The following is a 25614-nucleotide window of genomic DNA, read 5'->3' as shown; positions in this document are numbered from 1 at the left end:
AAGCACCTATTTTAGTTTGGTCGGCATGATCAAACATGATTACACATGCTTGCATACTCATCGCGAAATAGCATACTCCGTCATTCCAGGCCACTAAACTTCCGTAAACAAATTTTTTACGATCTGTAAATTCTAGCAGAATAAAAGTTGAACCAATGCCCTCCTTAGGTGTAAGAAACTAACATTTACTTCACTTCACTTGAAGTCGTTCAGAGCCTCATCTTCCAAAGCACTATAAAAAACTTCAGCCACTTCGACCGGCAGCATTGCTGGGTTACCATCCTGGCCTCTGAATATATATGTTCAGGTACTCCTTCTTTCCCAACGTAAATGAAAGGTGGAACAAGTTACTGATGAGTGTTGTGGAACATACTGATCTGTCTCAATTCAAACAAACTCTGATCACTATCTGTGCGAGTGCGCCGCTTGATTCCGATATGTTCCGCGTTTGTGATTATTCCACGTTTGTTTTATTTTCTATTCCTTCATAACCATCTCTGCAAAGACTCTCACAAGAGGGTTGACAGTATTGTTAAATAATAATAATAATAATAATAATAATAATAATAATAATAATAATAATAATAATAATAATATGCGACATTGCAAGCATTTTGAAGCAGGTCAATGGTGTTGCTTCTGCGGCATGGCAATGCTTGGGCTGAACACAGACAACGATCACATCACTAGTAACATCATGTCTGAAACGCATACAAAATCAAAATGGTGAACGGAAGCTGGAAGCATAGTGGATTGCTGGACTGCTGCGATAGACACCCTAGCCGAAACTTCTCGCACGAGCGACTGATGATAATGAAAGCTAAGTGGTACATTTTTTTAAACAGGCAGATGTCCAGTGCCACAACATTACAATGAAAAAATGTGATGCCTTTTTTTAATAACTGCTTCAGTCTCATTCGTTTAATGCCTCCCTAAAAAAAAAAACAGGTACGCTATAACAAACTCGTACATGTGACATAAACAGTCAGTTTTCATTGCTCAAAGCTTTCACTACTGTCTTCTTCTCTTCACTGTCCCTGCAATGTCACAATATTCTAAGAGTTCCTTACAAAATAATAATTTATTTGTTTTTAACTGTTTTAACATCTCTGAAATATCTACTTTCAATGAGCGAGAAATGAAAACAATATATGCTCGAGCAGTAAGTGGAAAATGTGTCTTAATGAATCGCAGTGACTCAAGAAGTCGTAGATTTGAGGTGATTTTTGCCCATCCCCCTATTTTTTTTTTTTTTTTTCATGAACAGCTCAAATTCAGGACTTTTCTGTTTTTCCCGATTCAGAGAAAACAGCCTTGGGGGCTAATTCTTGGCATTTATCGGCATATAAAGAAAACCCACAACCCGAAATATAATGTACAGTGCTGTTTTCTTGTAACTGAGCAAAACAATGTAAGTATTTTTTTATATGTACAAACCTATGGAGTCAACGCATAAATAGTGCGAGTTTGCGTGCGTGCATGCGTGGCTAGGTATTTAGTTGACTACAGTGGCTGGTGTGGTGCTTGCGATAAAAGCAAAGGATTCAACGGACCACGTGGTCTGTTGAATCCACAACCCTGTTAGTACTAGGCATGGCTATGTGCTCAGTCGGTCAATTCAGGGCACATGCGAATGTGTCTCGCTATCCCCAGTTGAGGATAACGGCCTGCGCAGTGGTGGCAACAACAGCTGTCCAGCATACATATGGCCACGTATGACATGAACCGAGTGCCAATATTTATTCCTTTTTCTTCGCTATTTTTTTTTCCTTACACATTCGATGCATCATCCGCACTTACTTGTGACATAGGCCCCCCACAGCAGGGAGTTATTTTAGATGCCGCTAACTGCAACTCGAAGATAGTGCAATCTGCTCTCACTCACAACAGAGACCAATCAAAGACCAATAGGAAGTTACTCTTGGCATTACTTTTTGTATCAAACACAGTTTTATGTGTAACTTATAGAAAGCTTGACAAATGAGCCCTCCATGACAGAATTCGCAATGAATGCCCTCCACACGAACAAAGGCTCACTTCTTTGACGTAGTACTTTAGCACCCCGTCGCTGAGCACAAACCGTCGAGGGTGAAAGCGGCCGTCCTCTTTTCCCTGTTTGTTCAGCCAGCCTTCCATGCGGCCCTCCTGGTACACCTGCCGGTCCTGGTGCACAAATTCCTCCCGCTCGTACTTGGCCCTCACCCACTGTTCCTGTGTAAGCATGGAGGCAAGAGGATTAGTACATGTATAAAGAGCGTTACGCAAATGAGAAAAAGCAGGCACATAAACAACTCTTCCCGCTAAACCAACAACTCACCCATAATCTGACACACACACACACACAGACACACAAAACAGGCAGCTGATACAAAATGCCACGGGTGTGATAGTTCTGGCAGCCAGATGGCAGCCAGCTAGTTCCTGTTCTGACAGGAATCCACGTGGGCTGGGATCCCAAGGCAACCCGAACCTGCCCAAAGTTTGCAAAATCAAATGCCGGTACAGCTGGCCAAATGTAAACATGCTACCAGCATGGCAGCGCCCGGCGAGACTGGCGCGCACTCAGCCTAGTCGGCCCATTCATGCGTTGCCAGCTTGAAAATATATAGTTGCATTCAGGGACACGATCACTATCACGCGATTTCACGCGACTCGGCACAGGGTGCGTACTGGGCCAACCTCGCCTTGTGCAGCGCAACAGATGGCCTCCGACGCAGCGGATGACAAGACACGAAATTGTGATTGTATACTCGAAAGCGATAGCTGGAGGATCCCTGCTCGCAGCGATCACGTCGCTGCGACATCGACGTCGACACGTCGACATTGACGAGTTGGCGTTGAGTCATCACAATACATGAAAAAGCAGGTTATTGGGTACGTCTCATACGCATAAAATTTCGCGCTGACCTGCTTGGGCTTCGATTTCAGAAAGTTTGTTGTGGCTGATGGTGCTTCTCATTTTGACCCTAAGGAGCTTGGGACACGGCTGGCACATGAAAATGCACGCCGCCTGTGACCAGCGAAACGTTTCACACATTTGTCGCGATCATGAGAGCAATAAGCCAATGTACGTGTGTCTAATGTACCGAGTGCAATCAGTGTATTCTTAGATCAACGGCCTGCAGTTTGAACACATATCGGTTTCGAGCTGCCACCTAAGCATATGACGGAGAGACGGAGCGAACACGGGCTAGCTGCAAAGCCTTCGCTAACTGCAGAGAAAGGAGATGAGATACATACGCAAGATATGTGAAAAGGAACACCACCAGAGAAAGACGAACCCAAAATGTACCGCAATGTGTGAATGAGCGTCTACAACTTGCGTGGAACACGATGCAGATAACATGCATGCATGAGAACGCGGCGCGCTGTTCACCGCTGCGAAGAAGCAATCAGGGGACACACACACAAAAGCTTCAAACGGTTCACCACGGCTCGTATCACACCGCTCCGCGATGCGGGATGGAGCGTTAGCACCTAAAAAGATAATGCTAGAAGTAAGGAAATCCGAAGATGACCGTAGACAGTTGGCTGAGCGAGGTAAATTTAAGTCCTCAAATGCCTGCGTTGCAATCCGTGAAGTCCCCGCAAAGATGGCAGCGAGTGCCCATCGCCTCTTTTAGTCGTCTGCTAGCCAGAGAACTTCCAGAGAGCAGCCAGACCAAAATCGTCCTGGCAGGTTCTGGCAGCCCGCGGGTAGCCAGAACCGTCCAGCCTGAGCAAAACAAACGCCCGGCGGAAGTGCGCCGCGCGGTGGGCAGAGCAACCCGAGAAAAACGAAGACGCTCTGGCTGGCTCTGGCAGCCCGCGGGTAGCCAGAAGTGGAAAATCGAAGAAGCCCACTGTTACGCATTTCAAATGTCTATTGCAACTTGATTAAGTTCATTTAGCATATTCTAGGGTAATGTGAAAGAAAACATTGTTTTAACAGGAAACACACAGGTCAAAACATAGTTCATTGCCTGTTTGCTGCAGACTTTTTGCGATTCTCTCTCTCTTCTTCCTTTCTTTTTTGAGGTTTCAGCATGTCAATAAATAAAATTACCAGCTATATATGCAAATCTGGTGTTCCCTTACATATTGGCACACTATGTACATCTCGCTTATATGAATGGTTACTACGAGGTAAAATGACAACATTGAGGGCACCCCACTTGATATGTCGCCTAGAAAGCAGCAAAGCAATGGCCTTCCGCCAATGACAGCAGACTGAGATACCACAATCCCCACAGTTCAGGAGGTCCTTAATGATCTTACAAGACCGAATGCATAAATATCCACCATTTTGACTATTCAGTGATTTTCCAATTTTTGAAATACTAAAGGAGCATTGACACACATTTGAAGTTGTACAATATCTGCCATATGCTTCTTGCACGTGAAAGGGTCGCAATTAAGAAGTGTGAAGGTTGGGAGCTACTTATGAGCTATTTTAATTTGATACTAAAGTTAGTCCCCAAATGCTGGACCTGCATTGACATTACTGTGACGTCATGGTACTAAGCAAAATTTGCAGACGTGTAGCAATAGGGCTAGGTATGATGAGGTTGCTGAAAGAAATAATAATAAAATAACATGCTGCGTGCTTATTCTGGTTTCGCTTATGTGTGGCCACTGCTGCAATCGCAAGAACAGAGTGAATCTGCGCATTATGACCCAACCACCTCCTGGGTACTGATAACGAAACTGGTTTTCAGAAACAAGCCTTATTGTAAATTATTTGTGGTTCTTGCCAATATTTTTTTCCGGATTTTAGAAAGTTCGGACTGTCACTTTAAACAACACATTGACAAGTTGAAAGTGACATGTCAGCGCAGTTATGCCACAATTTTTAAAGGGAACGCTCGCCAGGCCCCACTACAAATTTTAGTTATACGCTGTAAGCAGTAGATTGCAGTGGAGGAAGCATTGAAGGAATATATTAGATTCGTTCATTATTAGAGGAAACCGAAATGTCACAATGCCATGCTGCCAGGAGGCAAGCTTTGCTGCTAACATAAAGACATTCTATTTCTTAGCCTCCTAGCACCTGCGAGTGACATTTCCATCTGGCCTTCTCCCACACCGTAGCCGAGGGTTCGCATCCCACGCGTGTCACGAGCCATGCCTCCACCTTTTTTTTTTGTTGTTGCATGGCACACTTCAAAGTAGCGGTACTGCGCACTCTCCAGAGGACAATTTATCAAAGTCACATGCCACCATCAGAGACGTCAAATGCAGTGCAAGTTACGTAAAGGCACTTGTGCGTGTGACCTTAACTCTCCGGCTGGAAGCGGAGCTCCCTCAAGAGGAAGGAAATGCGGGCCTCTATTCGAAACATCAACTGTTTTCATGCCATGCAGCCGCTGGATAATTTGCACACGCCATAGCCGCTGCTTCATCCACATGCCGCATTTTTCTGTTTGCAATGGCCAAACCTGGTGAGGGGCCCTTGAAGAAGCAGAGCACAGCCAATGCAAGCCTTTCTCATACCATGTGACATGTTACCTTGACAACGCCAACGTCGTCTGCAAGCGGCCGGCGGTAGCAGGCCGGGACATTGGCTTCGTACTTTGCCTTGGCAACAATGTTGCCCACGGCCGCGAGTTCGTCGACCTGTGCGTCGTCCCATTTGTCGAGCCGCAGCGAGCGCACCCGGCTCACATGGGAGCCCAGGCTCCGGTGGATGCCGGCACACTCCGTGCACAGGAACACGCCGAGGTTGTAGGATGCCCATTCGGGATCTGAAATTAAGGGCACCACAATAATCTTGCTGGCTTCAAAATTACAACTTCAACATCATTTAACTTTGACAAAACTGCCCGGCTGGCAAGACTTGCACCAGAACTGGCATCTTGCTGCTTCCTGACTCGGAAGTTTAGGTCATCTAACACATTGCATACATAGTGGTCATCTTTGTTGCATACATAGTGGTCAACGCTATGGAAGCTATGCAAAAAGTTCGGTCAAGAAAAGTTATCGTTCCAAGCATTCCGTCCATACTTCACTGCGTGCGAGCATGCACGTGAGACTCCTTGCAATGGGGTGCAAAAAAAAAAAAAAAAAGAGAAGAGAACACAAAAAAAAAAATTTATCTAAAACAACGCATTAGCAACCATATACCACGGTGTGTTTGTTTCTAAGGATTAAAACTTGTTTCATTCAATACTGCACCTATACAAAAAACGGTTGCGCTAAATTTCGGTCAAAAGACAATTAACTATATCCAAGTGCGAACGAAGCCACTGCAAGAAGTCTCTCTAGCCTCCACAACGTTGACAGCCATCTATAGAAAGGAGTACAGTAGTACGCCTAAAACTAAAATACGCATGCGTAGCATGGGACCCCCATCAATGCAACTCATCTAGAGTTATTGAAACTATTAGGAAACATGCAGTAGGGCATATTTTTTCGCGCTCCAAGGTTAATGCTCCTAACTCACACACTAACCTTCCAAAGCTAAAGCCTAGGCGAGAAATCTACCAGCTTTGCCTCTTTCATAAGTTACACTACTGGCAGCTTGCCAACTCTTTCATCCGTCCAACTCACTGCAAGTCATACTGCCCATGTCATCCGAAGGCCGTTCTTCATTCCTTTTTTGTGCGTAACTCCAAGGACTTGAACAGCCTCCCACATAACTTTGAGCTCCTCGCCAAGCCTGCTCAATGCAAGCACATCATCGAAGGTATTGTATATACAACTCCAGCACTACCCTCTTGTACTGCCCCTTGAATGGGGTATTTCAGATACTAAATAAATAATAATGATAAATAACAGGCCTTTTTAACACTTTGTTCCCCTCGCGAATACCTGTGAAAACGCAGGATTTTCTGGCTACATTAGCTTTGAATGCATGCACACAGACAAAGTTTGTTAATATTTAAATCATGAAAGGTCCACATACATTAATGTTCAGAATGAAAAATTTCCACCAGTTTCACAAGGTTAGTAATAGCACACAGACGCTAACAACTGTTGCTTTTACAAAGGGCTAACAGCCTTTAAGTAGCACCTGCAGAGACAATGCATGCCCCTTCTTGCAATTTAACTGATTAGATGTAAGCCCAAGACCATGACCCCAGAGATTTTCAGCGTGCCGTGTGTGCTCCAACATGACCTCAGAGGTCATGCCGAGGCGCTGCACTGGTTCTTAACATGCCATGTTCTATATTATTTCTGGCAAGTGGTAATAGCGGCATTGTTTTCAGTTTTGGTACCAAAAACGCCTATTTTGCTACTTTGTTGTGAGGTTGCGATACATCCAGTAGTGTTTCAGACGTAAAAGACGTAAACTGGTCTGTTTACACAATCCAACATTTTGTTGCAGTCGGCCTTTAAAGGGCTCCTCACCAGGTCAGGCCATTTTGAGTTGACAAGCGCAGTGCATTCAATACGCTGCGGGAAGAGCTGAAATTTTGAACCAACAAAATTTGCCCTTCTCCTCACGGGCACCGCACTTCCAGCCAGAGAGTCGAAGTCAATCGTGCAAGTGCCACCTACATACACGGCGGTGCTGTGACGTCACTCACAGTGGCACGTCATTTAGAGAATTATTCAAGGCAACATCAGTTATTTGTTTAATTTGTTGCTTCAATTGATGAATTAAAGTTAAGAGAAATAATAAAACATACAAAGCGAATGTCTGTGTGTTTTTGTTTCCCTTCTACTACACTAAGAGATCTGTACTTCCATTTCGTCTGCTTGTTCCCGCGCCATGCAGTCGCACGCGCAGAGAACGAAACTTTGCGATTTTCTACCATGTTCCAGCGCCACGATCATGCCCTTTCATCCTCTCACATCTGCCTCAGTGCTCCTGAGTGTGGCACTGGCTTATACCGCTAATCAGGTGTTCTCGTGCAGAGCACGCAAAATCGTCCACTGTGCAAAACGAGACAAACACAACAGCTCGCGCGCAAGACCGTTGCCAGAAGTGTGCCCCTCAGCAAAAATGCGCGCGGAAAAAAAAAAAAAAAAAAAAGAAAAAAGAAGGCAATATCTATAACGTATTTGTCGCGTGATCCTTCAGCTTTGATATTGGATAACACAGGAAAGGAATTTCACTTGCAGAAGCCAGGCGGGGCAAGTGAAGAGAGTGTCTATGTTGGCAGTGACTCTCACCTCCTGAAGTCATGGACTCGCGGCACTTAATATATTTATCTCTCTGCTATTAACGAACTAATCTGAAAAATTCTTGAGGTAGGACACTCCTTAGAGGGCACGTAAAAAATTTCAGGGCATAACCAAAATTTGTTATGTAGCTGGGTGACAAGCTTTTAACAGAGATGTACAATAGATGCAATGTCACGTAATAAAAAGAGAAGAATTACACAAAGAGAAGAATTACTAGAATTGAACAGAATATAACTTTTATAATTCTTTAACCTTTCCAGGAAGAAGGTAGATCATGGGAGGTGTTAAGCAAGTATCCAGTGATAAACAATAAATTTTCAGGTGTTTCTGTGAAGTGTGATCGTTAATCAGTGCTGGAGTACATTAGTAAAGTGTTCACTTTAGGAGTGGACTACAAGACTACAATGTAGTATATTACAAGTGCCTTGTGATGTGCAGGCATGTGCAAAAGTAACAGACACCACCTAGCATTTTTCAAACTGCAAGTGGGCGTCACTTGACAGAATAGTTACCGGTTAATTCCTGTTTAAAGCGTAGTCATACACTTGAACCTCTTCAAGTAGAAACTGACGATAGCTTCGCTACCCAGAAATGATGTTCGAGAGCCCTTTCTTTAATATGCAGACTGATACTGAGAAAGCTAATTCTCATATATCTCACTGATGAGAGGAGACTTCCGAGTGGCATAAATTCAGTTCACTTATTGCATGATGTGCAGTCGGCACATTCTGAAATCCATCTCCCCGGACCTTCCCCTAAGGATTGCCCAAAACCCCCGCAGCACGGAGTCCTCTCCAGTTCATTCAGGGCTTTCTCGAGCGAGAGTCACGGTCCCACGATCAAGGCAAGGTACAAGAATGCCTCCAGCCATCATGACGTAGCCCCACCGTAGTCGTCGGGCCATTACACTCGGCAGAGTCGTGGTCCATGGTGTGCACTTGAAGTCATAAATTGTGGCCGCGTTGCTCGTTGAGTCAACAATTGCTGCCGCCGCTGCCAGTGTCCCCTGCAGCGGTTTGCGACCGCTGCGTGGATGTACAAGGCACTGGCGGAGGCGTTCCGGCCAACTCTGTTACGAGAGTTCGAGGGTGCACTTCGAGGAACACCAGGCTGAAGCAAGTTGTGACTCGTGTTGACAATAGCATTCCGCCCACAGCTCGGTTTCGTTTATTGGAGTCACCAACATCGACGTCTGTGCTTCTGTATTCGCATAATGTGTCCGGGGTCAAGCCACATTGGCCGACCCAGGTCAGAATTCTGCTAGTGGTTTAAACTAAAATTAACTGATCTGACGTGGGCCCTGTAGAAACCCACTGGCCTTGAAGTGGTCCCAGTAAAAGGCTGCTGGTCTTCAAATGATGTTGCATTGACTTGAACTGGTCCCAGAAGAAAACCATTGGTCTTCAACTGGGATTGCACTGGCTTTTACCTAGGGTTGATGCAGAAATTAATTCATAACTGGAGGGAGTCTCTGTTACTTTTGCACACGAGAGTACATTTTCATCTCAATGTGTCTGCATGTACTTCCCACCAGTGTCACCATTAAAGCTAAGTATCAACTTGACCAAGCCACAGTACTGACAACTGCAACAAAAACATACGCCCGACTGCAAAAGTTTTTGAAGCAGGGAAGTTGCAAGAAAGTAAAAATTCCTTGCCACTCAGCTGCTCAGTGTGGAGATTCGGTGGGCAATGTAATTGTTTTTGGGGAAGCTTCCACTGTGCTTTATGAATCGGAAGTGACTTCATTGGCTACGCATGCGCATGCTACATCAAACTGTTTCGGTTGTATGCGTCTATGCAAATTTTCCACGGATTTCCAAAGATTATCCATGAGAACATAACAGTATGAATTGTTTCAGCAGGTAAGAATATTCGCAGGCAGCATATGTATTTTGTTGACAGCCAAACTTCTTTTTTCTTTTTATGCGAAAGCCGAGGCCTGGTAGATGCACCGTCATTTTCATGGCCACAGTGACAACATCGCTGCAGATGACAATGGCTTGACACCGCATACACTGCTTGGCACTTCAAACGCAATATGTGGAGCCCATGGCCACGTACGCTTTTTGCGCCACCGAGCTCCTGTATAGTTGTAGACAATGAAAGGGAGAGTCTGTGTAATGCATTTTGACAGCATCCGGGCCCCCAGTGCTCATCCAGCACTAAGTGGTAGCTCAGAAAGCGCAGATTGCAATCTGGTCCGATTATCGCATTTGAATTGCAGAGCACTCTCCATATATAAACTGATTATCAACTAAAAATACAATCATGTGAACCTGTATTCATCAATAAAGCATACGTCTTCATAGCTCATAGTAAGTGCATGGTTATCTTTCACTATAGACTGACACAATATCTTGTGCCGAAGCTCATGTACATGGCTAGTAGCAGAATATTGTTGCAGAAAAAAAAACTAAATAAAGCTAATTCATTCATATCTCCATATGATGGGCTATCATTAAATAGCAAGACAAATATAAACCTCTTTAAAATTACACAAATTATGATGACGCTTTGGAGAAAAAACAAAATGGCATTATTCACACTTTTTTTTTTTTTGACAGCAATGCTCTTTCCTGGAATGCTACGCTGTGTTACACAAGTACTGCGCCAGCAACTCGGTGTGAATTGCCGCTTCAAATTCTCCTAGCTCCGTTCCTCGTGGCTTGTTTAGTTTTCATGACGTTAAATTTTTTATTAGTATTTATTTGCCAACGGAAGAATCAAATTTCCTGTTTCACACCCCGCTGTGGAATTTCGCCGCGCTTTAAACTGCCAAGAGGAACGTGACCGATGCGTTCCCCTTACAGCTCGCTTTACGATACGCGATTACATTTTTATTTTTACGTTCGCGACTGAACCAACGCGCAAAACGAAGCGCATGTACAAGGCGGCATGCAGGCGTGTCACACGACACAATGCGGTGATTCAACATCCTTTTGAGCGAAATCGATCAGCGCTATGACGCGCTATGTGGGGGTTTCTGACGGAACGCGCTGGTCGCCCGCGCGGTTACAACAGCGGTGTCACAAAAGGCGGCAATTCTACCGCTGCGCCCAACCCAACCATCCGAAAAAAATAATAATAATAACGGCGCTGAAAGCTGCCCTGAAGAGTGTCCGGCAATGACACGACGGGACAAGTTGTCTGAAGTCGATCGCGAAGCGGTCAGCTAACGAAACGTCAAAACTTGTCCGGAAACTATGGGACGCTGTCACGCCTCGAGGCTTCCTAGCTTAGCAACGCACATAGCGACGGCACAAACACTGGGAAAAGCTGTCAAGTTTGGGTGCGTTAGGAGGGACTCGCCTTTCTTTCCGCAGTCCGCACACTCGCCGTTCCCGGGAACTTTCAGGAGCTCCAAGAGTCTGCGACGATTGCGGTCGGCCATTTTTAAAAGCAACAAAACACTCTCTTTTTCTCCTTCCCACTCTTTGGTGGAGAATCAAAAGAAAGTAATCACACTCATCCTACGCGTTGGTCCCACTAGCCTCATTTGCTCTGCAGTTCTAGTTGGTTCTAGTATCCGCAGTCCCCGCAACGTTCAAACGCGTAGGCGTGGTGCTGGCGCTGCAGTCGCTAACAAGAAGACTGGAGACGACAGCACACCGCTATAATTTAAGTAATTTTCTTTATGCTTAATTTTACAATACTAGGGTACATGCTTGGCATCTGAAAGCAACGATAAGCAAAACTCCGGACAGAATGGAGTTTACTGCTGTTGGTCTAGTCGATACACGATTCTAAAGACAAAACAGAGCAAGGTACGGTACAAGGAAGTGAGTTCTCTTCCTCTTTGATCACGTTAAGCGTTGGGAATAACGTGCTTATTAGTGTAACGTAGGCTGCCACGTAAACGCAACCTCTTAGGCCAGCGTTCCTTAATACTAAAAAAATAAGCCCTCCTACTGCCAGACCTTTTCAGGCTTCGGGTGCGCTGCGGACGGTGCAGCCTTAGCGTTTTCAGTCTATCGATAAGCGACGCGGTCGTCGCGCCACTAGCGGCCGCTTCCGGCGTCGCCGCGCGGCATTTCTCGTGCTCGGCCACTACTTTCTCTTCCATGCGCGACAGGCGTGGGTAAGAAGGCCGGAGGGGCGCGTCCCGTCACGTGGCCCGCCTCACTTCCGGGATGCAGCGGCGGTGGCGGCCTTTCACTTCCGGTCGTTGCAGCCTCCCGCTTCCTCCTGGCAGCAGCAGCATCCTCCGCAGCCTGCGGCCCCCGGGTGGTGGTGGTGGGTGATGGCAGGGAAGCCGATATCCTGTTTATCCGTGGGTGGCGGGACGCCGCTGGCGCGGCCGATCAGCAGCGCCCGTTCGTGACACGGGTCGGGCATGCGGCCACCATGGAAGCGGACCGAGCAACAGCGTCAGCAGCCAGGAAAATGCGTGTCGCCGGACTGGTGCTAGCGCGAGGCGGCAGCGAGGCGGTGAAAAAGAAGAACGCCCGGCTGCTGTGCGGCCTGCCTTTGTTGTCCTGGGTGCTGCGACCGATGAAGCACTGCAAGAGTACGTGCCCACGCGAGCGCCTTTTCTCGCGTCTTCTTCTTCATCTTCTCCTACACGATACGATTGTGTCTGAGCGCACGATTCAGTTAGTGTTTCCACTTTGCTTCCCGATCGCTTACTGGCTAGAATTAAAAAAAGAAACAAATAAACGGAGTAATAACCGCTATAGTGTCGCCGGCAGCCTTGGTGGAGAAGCTGTGGGAGATGAACGCGATATGCAACGGTCCGCGCGCGCGGGCGGAATGAGAATTAAGTGGGCCGGCGGGATAAAATTGCTCCGTTTAAGCGCGACGCGTTCTGGTTCCGGAAATTCGCGATATCTGTCTCCTGCTTTTTTTCTCCGTTAGAGAGACCGCTCTCGCTAATGAAATTAAGCGCGGTTCGTGCGGCAAAAGTTATTCTAAGCGATCATTGGCAGGCGCGCTGGCTGGCTTAACGAACCTCGGGCTATTTTTAACCTGATCGGAGTTTAGGCTGTACAAAACCAGACACAAGGAAAAACGGGGCCTGCTGCTGCTAGTTACCAGCGCGATGCGCGCGAGCGTCTCCTTAAACGATGTTATGCGGTGTAGCGCGCCGCACGGTTTATTTCGGGCACACGCGCTTAGGAATTAAGCGATCGCGCGCAGATGTGTCTTTCGATGCGGTAATCTTTGTGCATATTTATCGTTTTCTTTCTGTTGCGTGGCCTGCAGCGCTTGACGAAATATGGGTGTCGACAGACGAGCAGGAAATCGAGGACATCGCGACGACGGAGTCGTGCGGTGTCGTGCGGCGTTCCGACGAGTTTGCCCAAGCCGACTCCCCGTCGGTGCTTGCCGTGCAAGAGTTCATGCGCGAAGTTCCAGGTGCGTTCGTCAATGCTACATGTATACTTACCTCTTACTCTGAGTTTGCGTCCACATGTGCTTGCAGGACGTTATATATGTATACGTCTGCAAGTCTGCTCCTAGCTCTTTTAAAATTAAAAACTGAATGGGCTCCGCGCGAATGTGCGGGGCATCAGCTGTCGTATGTTATTTTTCCATATAACGGGTGCCAGACGGTGCACTTTCGATCGCGATCGAGCTCGATCGGGATCGGATTTCTCGGTCGCGGTTGGTAATTCCCTTGCGCAAGTATCTCGATTCGGATCGGGTTCGATCGCGATCGGAAGTGCCCGTGTGCCACCGGTATAAAATTCCGTTGCTTTTACCAGAGCTTCATTTATTGCGGTCAAATCGTTTGTGTGTGTATGAATGTATATTTGTGTCGCAAGTCAACAGTCAAAGGAAAGCATAGAGTGAAATACCTATTTATTTGAAATAAAATGAATATATATATATATATATATATATAATTAACCCAACTGTGCATACAAATGTGCAGTTGGGTTAATATAAAGCGCTGGATTTACCCATATATCAATACTAAAGTTTGCATAGTGTCTTGTCAAGAATGTGAAATTGTAGTACTCTTGGAAAATCTTGTATTCCAGAGATGTTGTCGCTATATTATTGAATTTTTTAATGAAAAGTATGGTGCACTGATTTTGTTTGTTTAACAACTGTGGTTTAGCCAAAAAGTATAAACATGCATATATATGTACTCAGCCTACCACAATAAAAATATGTAATTTCCTGAAAACTGATAAAACGTTGCACTTTTGAGGCAAGTGCATAATTAATTAACGTGACAATATCACACGGCACAGGTTTCAACTGTGTGCCATATATTTGTTGTGCTCATAAAACTTTTTTTAAAGTTCATATGTCATGAATGGTGACAAGTTCTTTTGGCTCTATACTTATTAGAATGGCAAATTGTACAATTAATTGGTTGTAAAGAACCATATAATCCACTGCAATGACTATGGCATTCCAATTGGTGAACCGAAAGGTTGTGGGCTTGAATCCCTGCTGCTCTGGTGGTTGCGCACTGATGGTGGCGGAATGCAAGAACATTCACGTACAATGTTTGGGTGCACATTGAAAAACGTTAAGTTGATTAAAAAAAAAAACATCATTCTTTTGTAAGCTTAGGAAATCACAGATCAGTTCTCAGCAAAGCTGTTTCTTTTGAGCAGTCACATAAAAAATTTAATTTGCCTGTAACTAAGCCCCACATTTAAAATGTTGCCTGGTGGACTCCATTTTGTGTAAATTTAAACACTGTGCAACATTTTGTTCTCTTGGGACACCAGGAAGACATGCATAATGCTTGTACATAACTGCGTAAGTAACCCATTTCTTCATCAGGCATAACATACATTAGGCATAATTAACATTTCCACCAAATATGAAGTCGGCGCCGTTTTCTCTGTTCTCTGAGGAAAGCAAGAAAACACAGCGTACTTTGTGTAATGCCTGAAAATATGGGGAAAACAAGTATGCTGTGATTATTTGCAAAGCTTGTATTCAAGCCAGAAATAGTAAACTTTTGCCATGCCATTATCCCTAAGTTCCCCCGATTTTCGCCATTTATGAACTCAGCATCATATACGGTTCTCCCAGATCACTGGGAAACATTGCAGATAGTGGCTGTACAAGGCTTTTAAGCACTTGCTTAAAAAGTTTTTTTTTTTTTGAAATCCTGTAATTAACTGATGCTCTTGACACTTTGAACACACATCATCTCTAAGATGTATTCCATTTCCTCGAAATAAAAATTCTGTGGCAGATGTCCTATCAGCACATTTGGTAAAGTTTTTAAGCGGTTCATAAGATATGCTTCTAATTATGCCTTAGCTGGATTGGTTGTATAAGTAATTTTTACATAGGATGTACACCCACAGAGTTTTAAGCTCTGGTCACGCGGCTTACTATATGCACCCCATTACCATGCAAATTTAATCAAACCATGCACGATGCATGTCAAACTAACAGCCTCACTGTAGTATATGCAACCATTCACAGCGGCCTATCTCATAGCCCCTTTGTTGCATTGGAATGTTCAACCCCTTGAATCAGTGATTCATTGATTCATTGTTTATGGATGTCAAAGAAGAGCATAATGGCCTGTGGTTCTCTTTTATGTACTGTCGGTAACCAAAGCTTGTTGGTCAGGGGTTCCACAACAAATGCGAATTTGTACTACGTTAAGGCACAATACTTCTAATTTAATGGATCACTATGTGTGTAGTTGCAAAAAGTACTACAGACTGAAAGTTTGAATTCATGGCTGTACGCTCAGGCATCGCTAGAATCCAGTTTTTTTGGCAAATCTTGTGTAAATTTTCTTGGCCAGTTGTACACCCTCTCTCGAGCAACGACAGGCCAGTTGCTCAATGCTGATGACTGACTGGCCTTTACGTTTTTGCATTAGGCTGTAGTGCTTCAGTAGTGCTGCTTTATGACTCTGTACATGAAAAGAAATTGATTATAAGTGATCTGGATTAGATTTGTTTCAAGGATTCAGCGACCCTTCTAATCAGAGTACCCCTGCTTCTTTTTGCAGGTATTGATGTGGTTGCCTTAGTCCAATGTACCTCACCCTGTCTAATGCCATCGTACCTAGATGAAGCGGTCAGCCTTGTGACTTCGGACAGATACGACTCCGTTTTCTCAGTCACTCGAGACTATAAGTGGCGTTGGACAGAACTTTCACAAGGTACGCATGTGTCAGTTAGTCATGTACTGTCTCCTTTATTTTTTTTTTTAATGTGTGTAGACATAGTTTGTAATAATGTGTTCGTTTATCTCGTAATGTCACATTCTTTAATGCACTATAAACAGTGCATTACAGCAAGGGTTTCTGTGTTAAGTCAAGTTTACTAGTTAGGCTAGGTTAAGTTAGTATGAAGCTAAAACATGGAAACACAAATAGTAAGCAAATGCACTATTACAGGCTGAAAGGCAGGAAGTCGATAAATATCACATTTAAGAACTCATGATAAAAAATAACAACGCCACAGGCTTGGAATAATGAAAACTGGCACAAGCAAGGATGACTCAGTGGATGTTGCACTATCTTGTATGTACACATACTGTTTGCTTGTTTTTGCCCAATGAAATTGACTCTTATTTGCTCTTAAATATGGCTGTTGAATGCTAGAAACAACCATCCATAATACTAGTAAAACTTAGCTTGTTCCTATGCTTATTGCAGTTTACTGATTATGGATACACTAATGACATGGTTGGCAGGATAGATGGATGGTCGGATGGAGGTATGAGCATCCCTTCTAAAAAGGGTGGTGGCAGATGCCACCAAACTTTTCATTAACCTTTCTTTTGCACTTATTATTGGCCTTTCAGACCCATAATTTGTGGTAACAGATAGTCAAACCTGATAAAAATTTATTGCCTTTAAATTTATTCTTTATATTCCTTGCTTTGGTGGCCACCAATACTCTAGACGTCCTTCACTACTCTCTACTATGGATTCATTAATATTTTCTCTGTTATCCTTAAATTCCAAGGCCTTGGCAGTGTCCTCATTGACCTTTGGGTGGATACTGAAACATGCTAATGAAATAGCAACGCCTTGTGGCTGTTTATTCAACCAGAAAACGTCAGAAACCTTTTTCTTGTGTTTCACAATGTTCTCGTTGAAGGAAAAGAAAAGAGACAATGTGCATTTGTGATTATTTTGCTAGCCGACAAAGTTTTACTGGCATCTTTGTAGCACATGGTGCACCATTGCAGTGATAGCTATGTGCACTTTGGTTCAACTCAACTTCACAAGATGGCGCCATTAGTGCTGGTGCTCATGTCTGAATCTCCAGTATTCTTGTACTATACGGACACAGTAGAACTCTCTTACAATCTACGTTGACTAGGACAGTTGTAACTTTGCCATATTTCTGTATTGCCTTCCTCTAACCTGCTGAAATGCATTTGCCCAGAGGTGGCCTTCAGTAGCTTACAAGTGCTGGAAACATAGTTTGCAAAGCCAAATGTCGTTGACAATAGTGTTTAGTTCTTGTTTGTGGTATACTGGCACGGATTACCCTAGAACTTTGTGTTGTTGTGTTCTCCAGATGGTACGACAAGACCCCTGAACTTTGATCCAGCGCAGCGACTCTGTCGTCAGGAGTGGGTAGGCGAGATCGTCGAAACTGGTCACTTCTACGTCACGCGAGCAGAGTATATCCAAGATGGGCTTCTTCAAGGAGGAAGGTAAACGGACATGTTTGAGTATTAGCCAGAAGCTCAAGACAGAACTGTGCATATTAACAATAAATTAAGAATAAATGGCAGTCTGAGTGGGGTATCACAATGATGAGCAGTGTCTAGGAAAGCCTCTGTTGGAGCAGCGAAAAGATTCAAAACAAAGAGGTCGCTCTTCTACAAAGCACAAGAAAAGGCAACCCACTTTAATGGAGAGCCAGCGGACTGACGAGGTCATCTTTTCTTGCACTTTCATTACCATTTTCCTCAATTAAAGATGCGAAGCTTTTGCAAATCTAACCGTCATTTGGAGCACATTCTACATTTCAACTTACAAAAAAGAAGCAAAAAAAGAAAAGACTATTTCTTCTACGCTTCTTTATCTGTTGGCTACACATGGTTGCAACTACAAATTGAGCATCTTGGTTTTCCTGATCCTTCTCACAAACTGGTAACATATCACAAGAGTTTCCAGTCTAGCTGATGGTTTTCCGAGACACTAGCAGCACAACAGAAGAGAGATGCCCGTGCCTAGACTGGCATCGTAAAATCGGCAGCAATATTTACCGAGATAACATGTTGCTTTGCAGGTGCGGCTTTGTGGAGTTGCCGCAGTACCTGTGCCACGAGGTCGACACGGAGGATGACTTGCTAATCGCCGAACAGAAGCTGCAGAAGTATGGCTTTAAGGGTGAAATCGTCCTGGACGCCCCCTCGGAGTTCCAGTAGTGTCACTTCTTAGTCATCGTCGTCGCAAGCTTTCCAACTCCAACCAATTCCACTCCGAACGCTCCACTCCACTCCGAACATGTGGCCACCATGCGGATTGTAGTGGATTTGCCCCGCCAAGGGACAAAGCTTGACTTTCGTTCGGAGTACTTCACTGGCCTTGTGTGCCAGAGCAATTTTGCCTCTGTTCTTGCATTTTAAGTTCACTACACTCCCTCCTCACTTCTGCCCTTTGAGGGTGCTCTCTGCTGAGGCGTGAAAAGTCAATTCCACCATTCGTAGATTTTTTAATCAATGCGTGTTTTGCAAGAACATTGGCGAAAGAATTGTTGCAGACTTGCCCTGCATGATTCGGTGCATCAGCTGCGTGATGATGGATTTTGTGTCTCATTTGCTCAAAGAACCAGCATATATATATATATATATATATATATATATATGAGTGCTGGTGGCACCATCTCTTGATGGCAACGCAAACCGTAAAACGTAGAGACACCTGGTGACGATGTTCAACGTCACAACACGAGAGGTGAAGCCTTGCAGATAAGGTGTCTTCAGTGAGATGTGTTCCAGGTCATCTTTAATGGTGCGGCTGTAAACGTTCCAGACGAAAAGTGGCGGTTGTGGAACCTAACGAGCAATCTGATGGGAGAAACTTTCAGTTTAATGAGTGACGAAGAAGAAAAGACATTAATTGCACATTACTTTTTCTTCCTATTTATGCCATGTCTTTGTGCCATTACGATTAATGTCTCAAGTGCTGTTTGGAGCTGTCAGCTCATCGGTGTTGTTCACTTTGATGGTTGCCAAGCGTGCCCACTCAAGAATTGTACAGTACGGCCCGCTTTTAAAGGGAGCACTCATAATTTGGCTGCTGATTACAGATGAATTTTATCGCGAAGGCATGCAGACTATATTTTAATGCATGCATGTCAGCCTAATGCATCTGATCAGCCACATTTTTTCTATCAATTAAGTAGGAGTGTTTCAGTCGTATTGGCTTTATTACTAGCCACATGTGGACTGTACTGTACATTGTGGTTTATGGTGCACACCTTTTACATTTTTGTAGCAATGGTACGTAAAGCGGGCTTGGCCACTGCTGCCGTCTTGACTGAGCCTGTCATGTGCGACTGTCGTAGCCGCAGCATGTCGGGAGGAGGCGGCGAGAATGCAACTTAGCGCTTAGGCAGAACCTCGGAGTTAGATGCATACAGTGGTTCTGTCCTTGAATGTGTGGGTTTCATAAAGGGGAATGCGTTTTTAGCATTTACACTTGTAGACACCGGACGTCGCGTCTTAGGCAAAATATGATACGATGAGTAGGGCTATTGTGCTGAAATATTTGTATTGAAAGAAGGTGGCGTAGCATACAAGATTGGCAGTACTTTTAAAATAATGATATGACTTTTATATCGATTTTATCTCTCACGTCTGAGCAATGTCATGGTCGACCAGTTTCTGTGCGGACCCGCAGAACCGTTGACGACGACACGCAAGCACAGTCGGCTTCAAAAGCTCTCGGGACGCTGGATTTAAAGCTGTATTTTCGTGAGGCCTGGGCACATAGCCTCGAAATCAACGTTGCAATAAGTAGTAGCTTATGTAACTCACACAGTGATCCATTAAATAAGAAGTGTTTTAACAGAGCAGAAATCTCACATTTGTCATAGCATCCATGTCCTGTAAATTTTTGTGGCCAACGGCACATTGTTGTTGCTCATTGTGAGCTCTGTGTGCTGCTGTCTGAACTTCTTTGTCTATGTAAGTGGGCAGTTGTCGTCAACACGTCCTCTTTCTCGCGTATTAGGATTTGATTCAGTGGGTGTTTAAAGCAGCATTACAGTCCTTGAAACTTCTAATGGGAACACACAGGTGTTTTGTCAACAGTTCTGAGAACTGTACCGACAATACAATTACAATGTGTTGTAATACCGCGTCAGGTATGCCATGCTCATAATGCCATGTATGTCAATAGAAATGCAGCTTCTTTGAGTTTGTCTTGCACAGCGTTTTCATACATGAAGTCACAAACAATGCCTTAAAGGCCGTAATACTCCCTGTGCTATGGTGAAGCCGGAATCGGTTGTGAGCACGTTGCCGACACCGGCTTGATGCGAATGCTAGTCCTTTAGAATGAGATGTATTTACACTAATATGGAATTCTCAAAATGTGCAGATATTACAATTTTCTTCTCTTCTTTTTGGTTGTGAGTGAGAAGGCTACCACTAACAATATTCAATAGAGAGTTTTGGCTGCTCTGTAAACATATATTACTATTTACGGAATATGGGGACATGTAGGTGCAAGCGGCAGCACCGGTGGTGCCATCTGGTGACATCAAGTTCACCAGAGTGTACAAAACTATCATTGCACTGTCGACAGCCAGATGAGTCAAGTGACGATGGAGTGAGCAGAATGTTGCATTCTATCATGTGTGTGTGTTTTGAACTCCTCGTAGCACAGCTTTCCGAGGTCAGGGTACACTCTCCAAGGCCAGCTGCAGAAAGCTGGACATTTATGATAATTCAGACAAAAGATCTGTGGTCTCTAGTACAGTTTGAACAAGTGCAAGCCAACTGTGTCATTGATCTGGCTCCTGTTGGTTCGTTTTGAACACAAGTCAGTGCTGCTGTATTTATACAAGATTGCCATAAATCACCATTTTGGCCACTGTGCCGCGCAAAACTGTCTTGCACTGCAATACATAACACTGTAGCGAAATGCTTTGTAACAACCATCTACCATGCATCTAGGTTTCTGAAGTTTGCTCTGAGTTGCTTAAAGCAAGGCTGGGCTCTGCCTATTCAGTGCCAGACTATACTGCAATGAGCAATCACAGCCGTCTCGGTACATTTCAAGTGTGGACATATCTGCTCTCTTGTTTCTGTGGCGCCGACTTTACGTGCACAAGTCCTTTCAAACCTTCGGCACTCTCTTGGCTTCTTGTGTTGTTCTTGTTTATAGTGATTTGTGATCAGTGTGTCATGCCCACAATTGTCACTTCCTTGAGTTTCACTGAGAGCTCGCAAGAAGCACACAGTCTGTCGCAAAGGTGCAAAGGTCGTCACCATCATTGCTGAAGCACGCTGGGTCCTCTGTGCTTGTGCTACAGTCACCAACCTTAATTGATTGTGGCCTTTGAGGGACAGCAAAGGCGAATACGTAGCATAGCTACATATTTTTAGATAGGCTACGCTACTGAGCATGCCTCGTCATTTGCCCAGTCGCCGAGAAACACTGCTCAAGAGAGCACATCTTTTTTTCTCAGTTCAAGGTGCCTGACAGAATGGAAGGAGGTGCATCACCCATGTCTTGGTACACTGTGCTAACAATCTTGGGGGCCATGCTTAGTCAGGCCCTCTAAACTGCGGTGCTTCCAAGGGTCGCACAGAGAGGGCGCCGCCACATCTCCCACCAACGGCACCGACAGAGCCATGGCATAAGCTTGCGTCACCGAATTCTGTCGTAAGGTCCAATGAAGTGTCGGAACTGCAATATCTTGCATCCAGAGGTAATGTGCTGGATTTCCTGGACTACAGTCTGTTGACTGTACACATATAGATGTTCAACTTTTATGTGGAGCAGATTATGCCTCATTTCCATTTCCAAAACGGCTGTTTGTACTTACTGACTTCATGCTCGGGTACTGTCACTGGTAGCCACTTACATTTACGAGAATATCGTTCAGGAATACACAAGCATAGAGCTTCGCTAATGGTGCCAGTGGCCGCTGTCACCGTCAGACAGTTGTGCTACTTTTAAGTTCTGCAATGAAGATCTGACCCTTGTAGACTATGTACTAAGTGCGGATAGTCCGATAAACTTTTATTGTATTTAGCTGAGGTTGAAGCATGCAGACTGCAGACTGTACGCTGGGTGTGTACTGCAGCCTTAAAATTACTACAGCAATTAACCTCCTATATTTACCTTATTTATCTGTGGACTTGTTCCGACAGATCACTGCCTGGATGATTTACTTCACTGGGAGATAACACCATATCTTTAAAAGTCATGCCAGCAACGCTCTACTGCTCTTTCATGGAAGTCCTGCTCTCGGCAATGGAAGAAAATTTTTTAAATTTAGCTTCACTCAAGTTCTGTCTTTAGTTTCTTGTCATCAAAAGTGTAGTCTCACTGAGAGCAAGTACTTGTGAGCACAAGCGTCATCGCTCGGGAGCAGACAGCGCTTTGTTAACGAGAGCGGTGAATTTAGAACTTTTGTCACAGACTGTCGCGAGATTACAGTGCATCCATCATCTCGTGCTGCGTCGAACCCTCGAGGAGGAGGCGATGCTGTCATGAGAAATCACCTGCACAAGCCAAATAAAGATGTTGAAAACTGCAGAACTGTGCAATGTTGTTGTGCACGATGGTGGTCGGTGCATTCTACGTTAAATTGCACACACAAATGCAATTCCTTCATCCACTGCAATTGGTGTGAAATGTAACCTTAGAGGCAACGCTGGCGCTAGTGCATCGGAATGATTCACAGTGCACGGATTTGTCTGTACTTTCGGCTTTCAACTACCTTCTGGTCCCTTATCTTAATCTAATGCATAATTTGAAATTTCTATGGGAATTATTAGCTTTATTTAGCTTATAATTTATGCCACAGTACTGTTTCTCGAACATCACAAGAAAGAACTATTCAAAATATTGAAGACGATTGCTTGTTACTGCTCAGATGTATAGATCTAGCAAAACGCTTACTAAAAAGTGTTGAGACCTCGTAGACCCTTTTCACTGTGCTCCTGTGGGTGCCACCATGTTTGACCATGCGGTGATGCATCCATTGCTTGTCTCAGCCGGCCTCCGTTGCTTCTGTTTACAATGGCAGTGCGTGATGCTATTTCGTCATTTGTCGCCGACAGTGAATGTGTGAATGGCATGAAACACGGCCAACGCTTCAGAAGACACATAATTGTCGCATTTTCGCCCTTCCGAGCTCATTACGCCTCGTCCAAATGGTGCGAGCATTGCCGTATGGTGCTGGGCTAGAAATTGCTTCCCATGATACACTAGTACATACTCTCAGCTGCTGTATTAAATAAAGATTACTGTCATTCGTTCATTAAAAAAAAATTATAGCCAATGGCTTGGAAGCCACTGGTCGTCATGTTTTTGGTTCAGTGACTTTGTCCGTTGCAATGCCATTACATTACTTATTTTCTATGTGATCAGAAGTGAATGTGTCAGTCGTGCTAGATTTCTTTATGCCATACTTTGAGCTTAAAATGTCCCATTTTTTGAAGTTGCAGCTTACGGACAATACGTAAGTCGTCACTCGTTCACATTGTGGCCCATGATGAAAGGTTCAGCTTCGAACATTCTTACGTGACATTGTAAATCCACTCATCGATAGGCACACTCTCTAACGAGTGCGCTCAAATTTAATACATAACTCTGAGTCTCGGCAAGTTTCAGTGAATGGAGCCGAACTTTAGTGGAATCCAGAAAAATATTTACAACTGCGTGCGAGTGTTTTCCAAATTTGCGGCGCTATTTGGCCATGATATTTTTCTGGGAACTTTGCCTTCGATAAAAATAATTGCAAAAAACGTTTTGCCACAGAAAAGCCTTGGTTTAAGTTAGGTTATGGTTCGACATTTTGCTCCAGGGTTGTGGAGCAAAAAAAATGAGGGCGAAGAAAACTTGGGAGGGCAGCAGCTAGAGTAAATCGTAGTTAACAGAACATCAACAAGTGGTACATCTTTTTTTTTTTTTATGCCTCTGCACTGCAAACACAAAACACTGTAAACTGGTCAGCTTATAGTACAAAAATCCACACGAAAAAACCTCAGTTGTCAATCCACAACAGCCTTACTGAAGTGTGTACGCATACAGCAAATTTAGGAGACGTTTAAAAAATGAGGGGTTTAACGTCCTCAAGTTATAAGGAACGCGGTAGTGCTGGGCTCCAGATCCATTTCGGCCATCTAGTGCTCTTTTAGTGTGCATCTATAGGTAGTATGTACAGGAGCGTTTCTTGGATTCAACCCCCCTCCCCTAAGAATGCAGACGCCGTGACTGGAAATCGAATCGCCATGGAGGCCATGCGGCGATTCTTGAGGCAACAAAAGGCTAGTCTAGGCATGTGGAGCAAGCGCCATCAGTTTACAGTGAGCGAACAAGCCGGTGGAGAGAGTCTATACATTGAAAATTCCACAACAACAAATTGGCTCTGAACATGGAACAATCAATTGCTCAAAATTGCTCAGTACCTTAGTGTTGGCACTCGAATGCCCTCTCATATGTGCTGGAATTAAAATGCAGTCGGACACTGCTGACATATTTTACTTCCTCAAGCATTTGCATTGGTTTGTTTGTGAAGTACTCAGCACGTCACATGTGCCTCTGAGATGTGTAGTTGTGCAAAATTTTTACTTGCGAGAGCAACTCTGTCTGTACGCTGGTTCATGTCGTCTTGCATGTCGTGTATAATCAAGTAAAAGAAAGCGGGAAAGCCACAAATGTGTGCACCGAAATCTCAAAAGCAACGGCCTTCATTTACAAAGCACATTCTGGATGGCGCCGCAACACCACATAACATACAGAGGCTTCACCAAGGTACGTAATGTGCACCTTGCTAGCGCAAGTTTGCCATCATGCACTTGAACCAGGCGTTGACTGAACAAGTTGACACATGTCAGTGGCATCATGTGCAAGAGAGATCTGACAGCTTTATTGCGTGTCCTTTCAGTCGCATGTACGAGCAAATGACGTAAAGGGGCTGCTTGAATATATAGCCTGCATAGTTATTAACTGCAAGCTGCTGTTCACAGAAACCAAGTTGAAGAATTCACTAAGTCGCTTGGGTCTGAGACTCTGGTTGAGTTCAGTACCAAGAACATCAATTTTTGTGGGCTCTTTGTGGTGCATACACTCAATTTTCAAATGTAAAATATTGCTTCAGGGCTGCTTTGTATTGCCGCTATTGGGCTTTTTATGCTGTCTAATATTTAAATGCTTCAAGGGTAATTTTGAAGAGCCTTTTAATTGCAACCAAATTTTCTTGCAGTTGGTCTTTCAGAGCTTTTTTAGAAGATGCCTGTGCAACTGCGACAAAAATGTTGCTGTAGTTGACTTGGCCTTTAAGGCCTCCTTTATAAGACTATTTCTTCAACTACAATCAATATTCCACTAAAGCTAGCCTTCAAAGCCTCCTTTAGAAG

At 44.4% G+C, this 25614-nt stretch overlaps 2 protein-coding genes across 3 annotated transcripts in view; one reads left to right on the top strand and one right to left on the bottom strand.

Annotated features, from left to right (window-relative positions):
• Positions 1–12190, bottom strand: part of LOC126528977 (arf-GAP with dual PH domain-containing protein 1-like) — a 32812-nt gene extending 20622 nt beyond the window's left edge. Inside the window, exons 1-4 of one of the 2 annotated variants that reach the window (XM_050176579.3) lie at positions 12030–12190; positions 11422–11480; positions 5488–5723; positions 2038–2211 (exon numbers count right to left, since the gene is read on the bottom strand). In XM_050176579.3, the coding sequence (XP_050032536.2) occupies positions 2038–2211; positions 5488–5723; positions 11422–11480; positions 12030–12175 (615 nt within the window). In that variant the 5' untranslated portion in view covers positions 12176–12190. Of the gene's footprint in view, positions 1–2037; positions 2212–5487; positions 5724–11421; positions 11606–12029 lie in introns of those variants that run through there. The other variant, XM_050176580.3, reaches the window with a different exon arrangement.
• On the top strand, positions 12190–23562 carry Csas (CMP-sialic acid synthase). The gene is made up of 5 exons (XM_050176588.3): positions 12190–12619; positions 13315–13467; positions 16055–16207; positions 17580–17718; positions 18300–23562. Exons 1-5 carry the CDS (start codon positions 12457–12459, stop codon positions 18436–18438), a joined length of 747 nt encoding a protein of 248 aa, XP_050032545.2. The 5' UTR covers positions 12190–12456; the 3' UTR covers positions 18439–23562.
• Positions 23563–25614: the final 2052 nt, after the last annotated feature.

This window comes from Dermacentor andersoni, chromosome 8, assembly GCF_023375885.2.
Source record: "Dermacentor andersoni chromosome 8, qqDerAnde1_hic_scaffold, whole genome shotgun sequence".
NCBI lineage: Eukaryota > Metazoa > Arthropoda > Arachnida > Ixodida > Ixodidae > Dermacentor > Dermacentor andersoni.
This window is presented reverse-complemented; position numbering and strand designations above follow the sequence as displayed.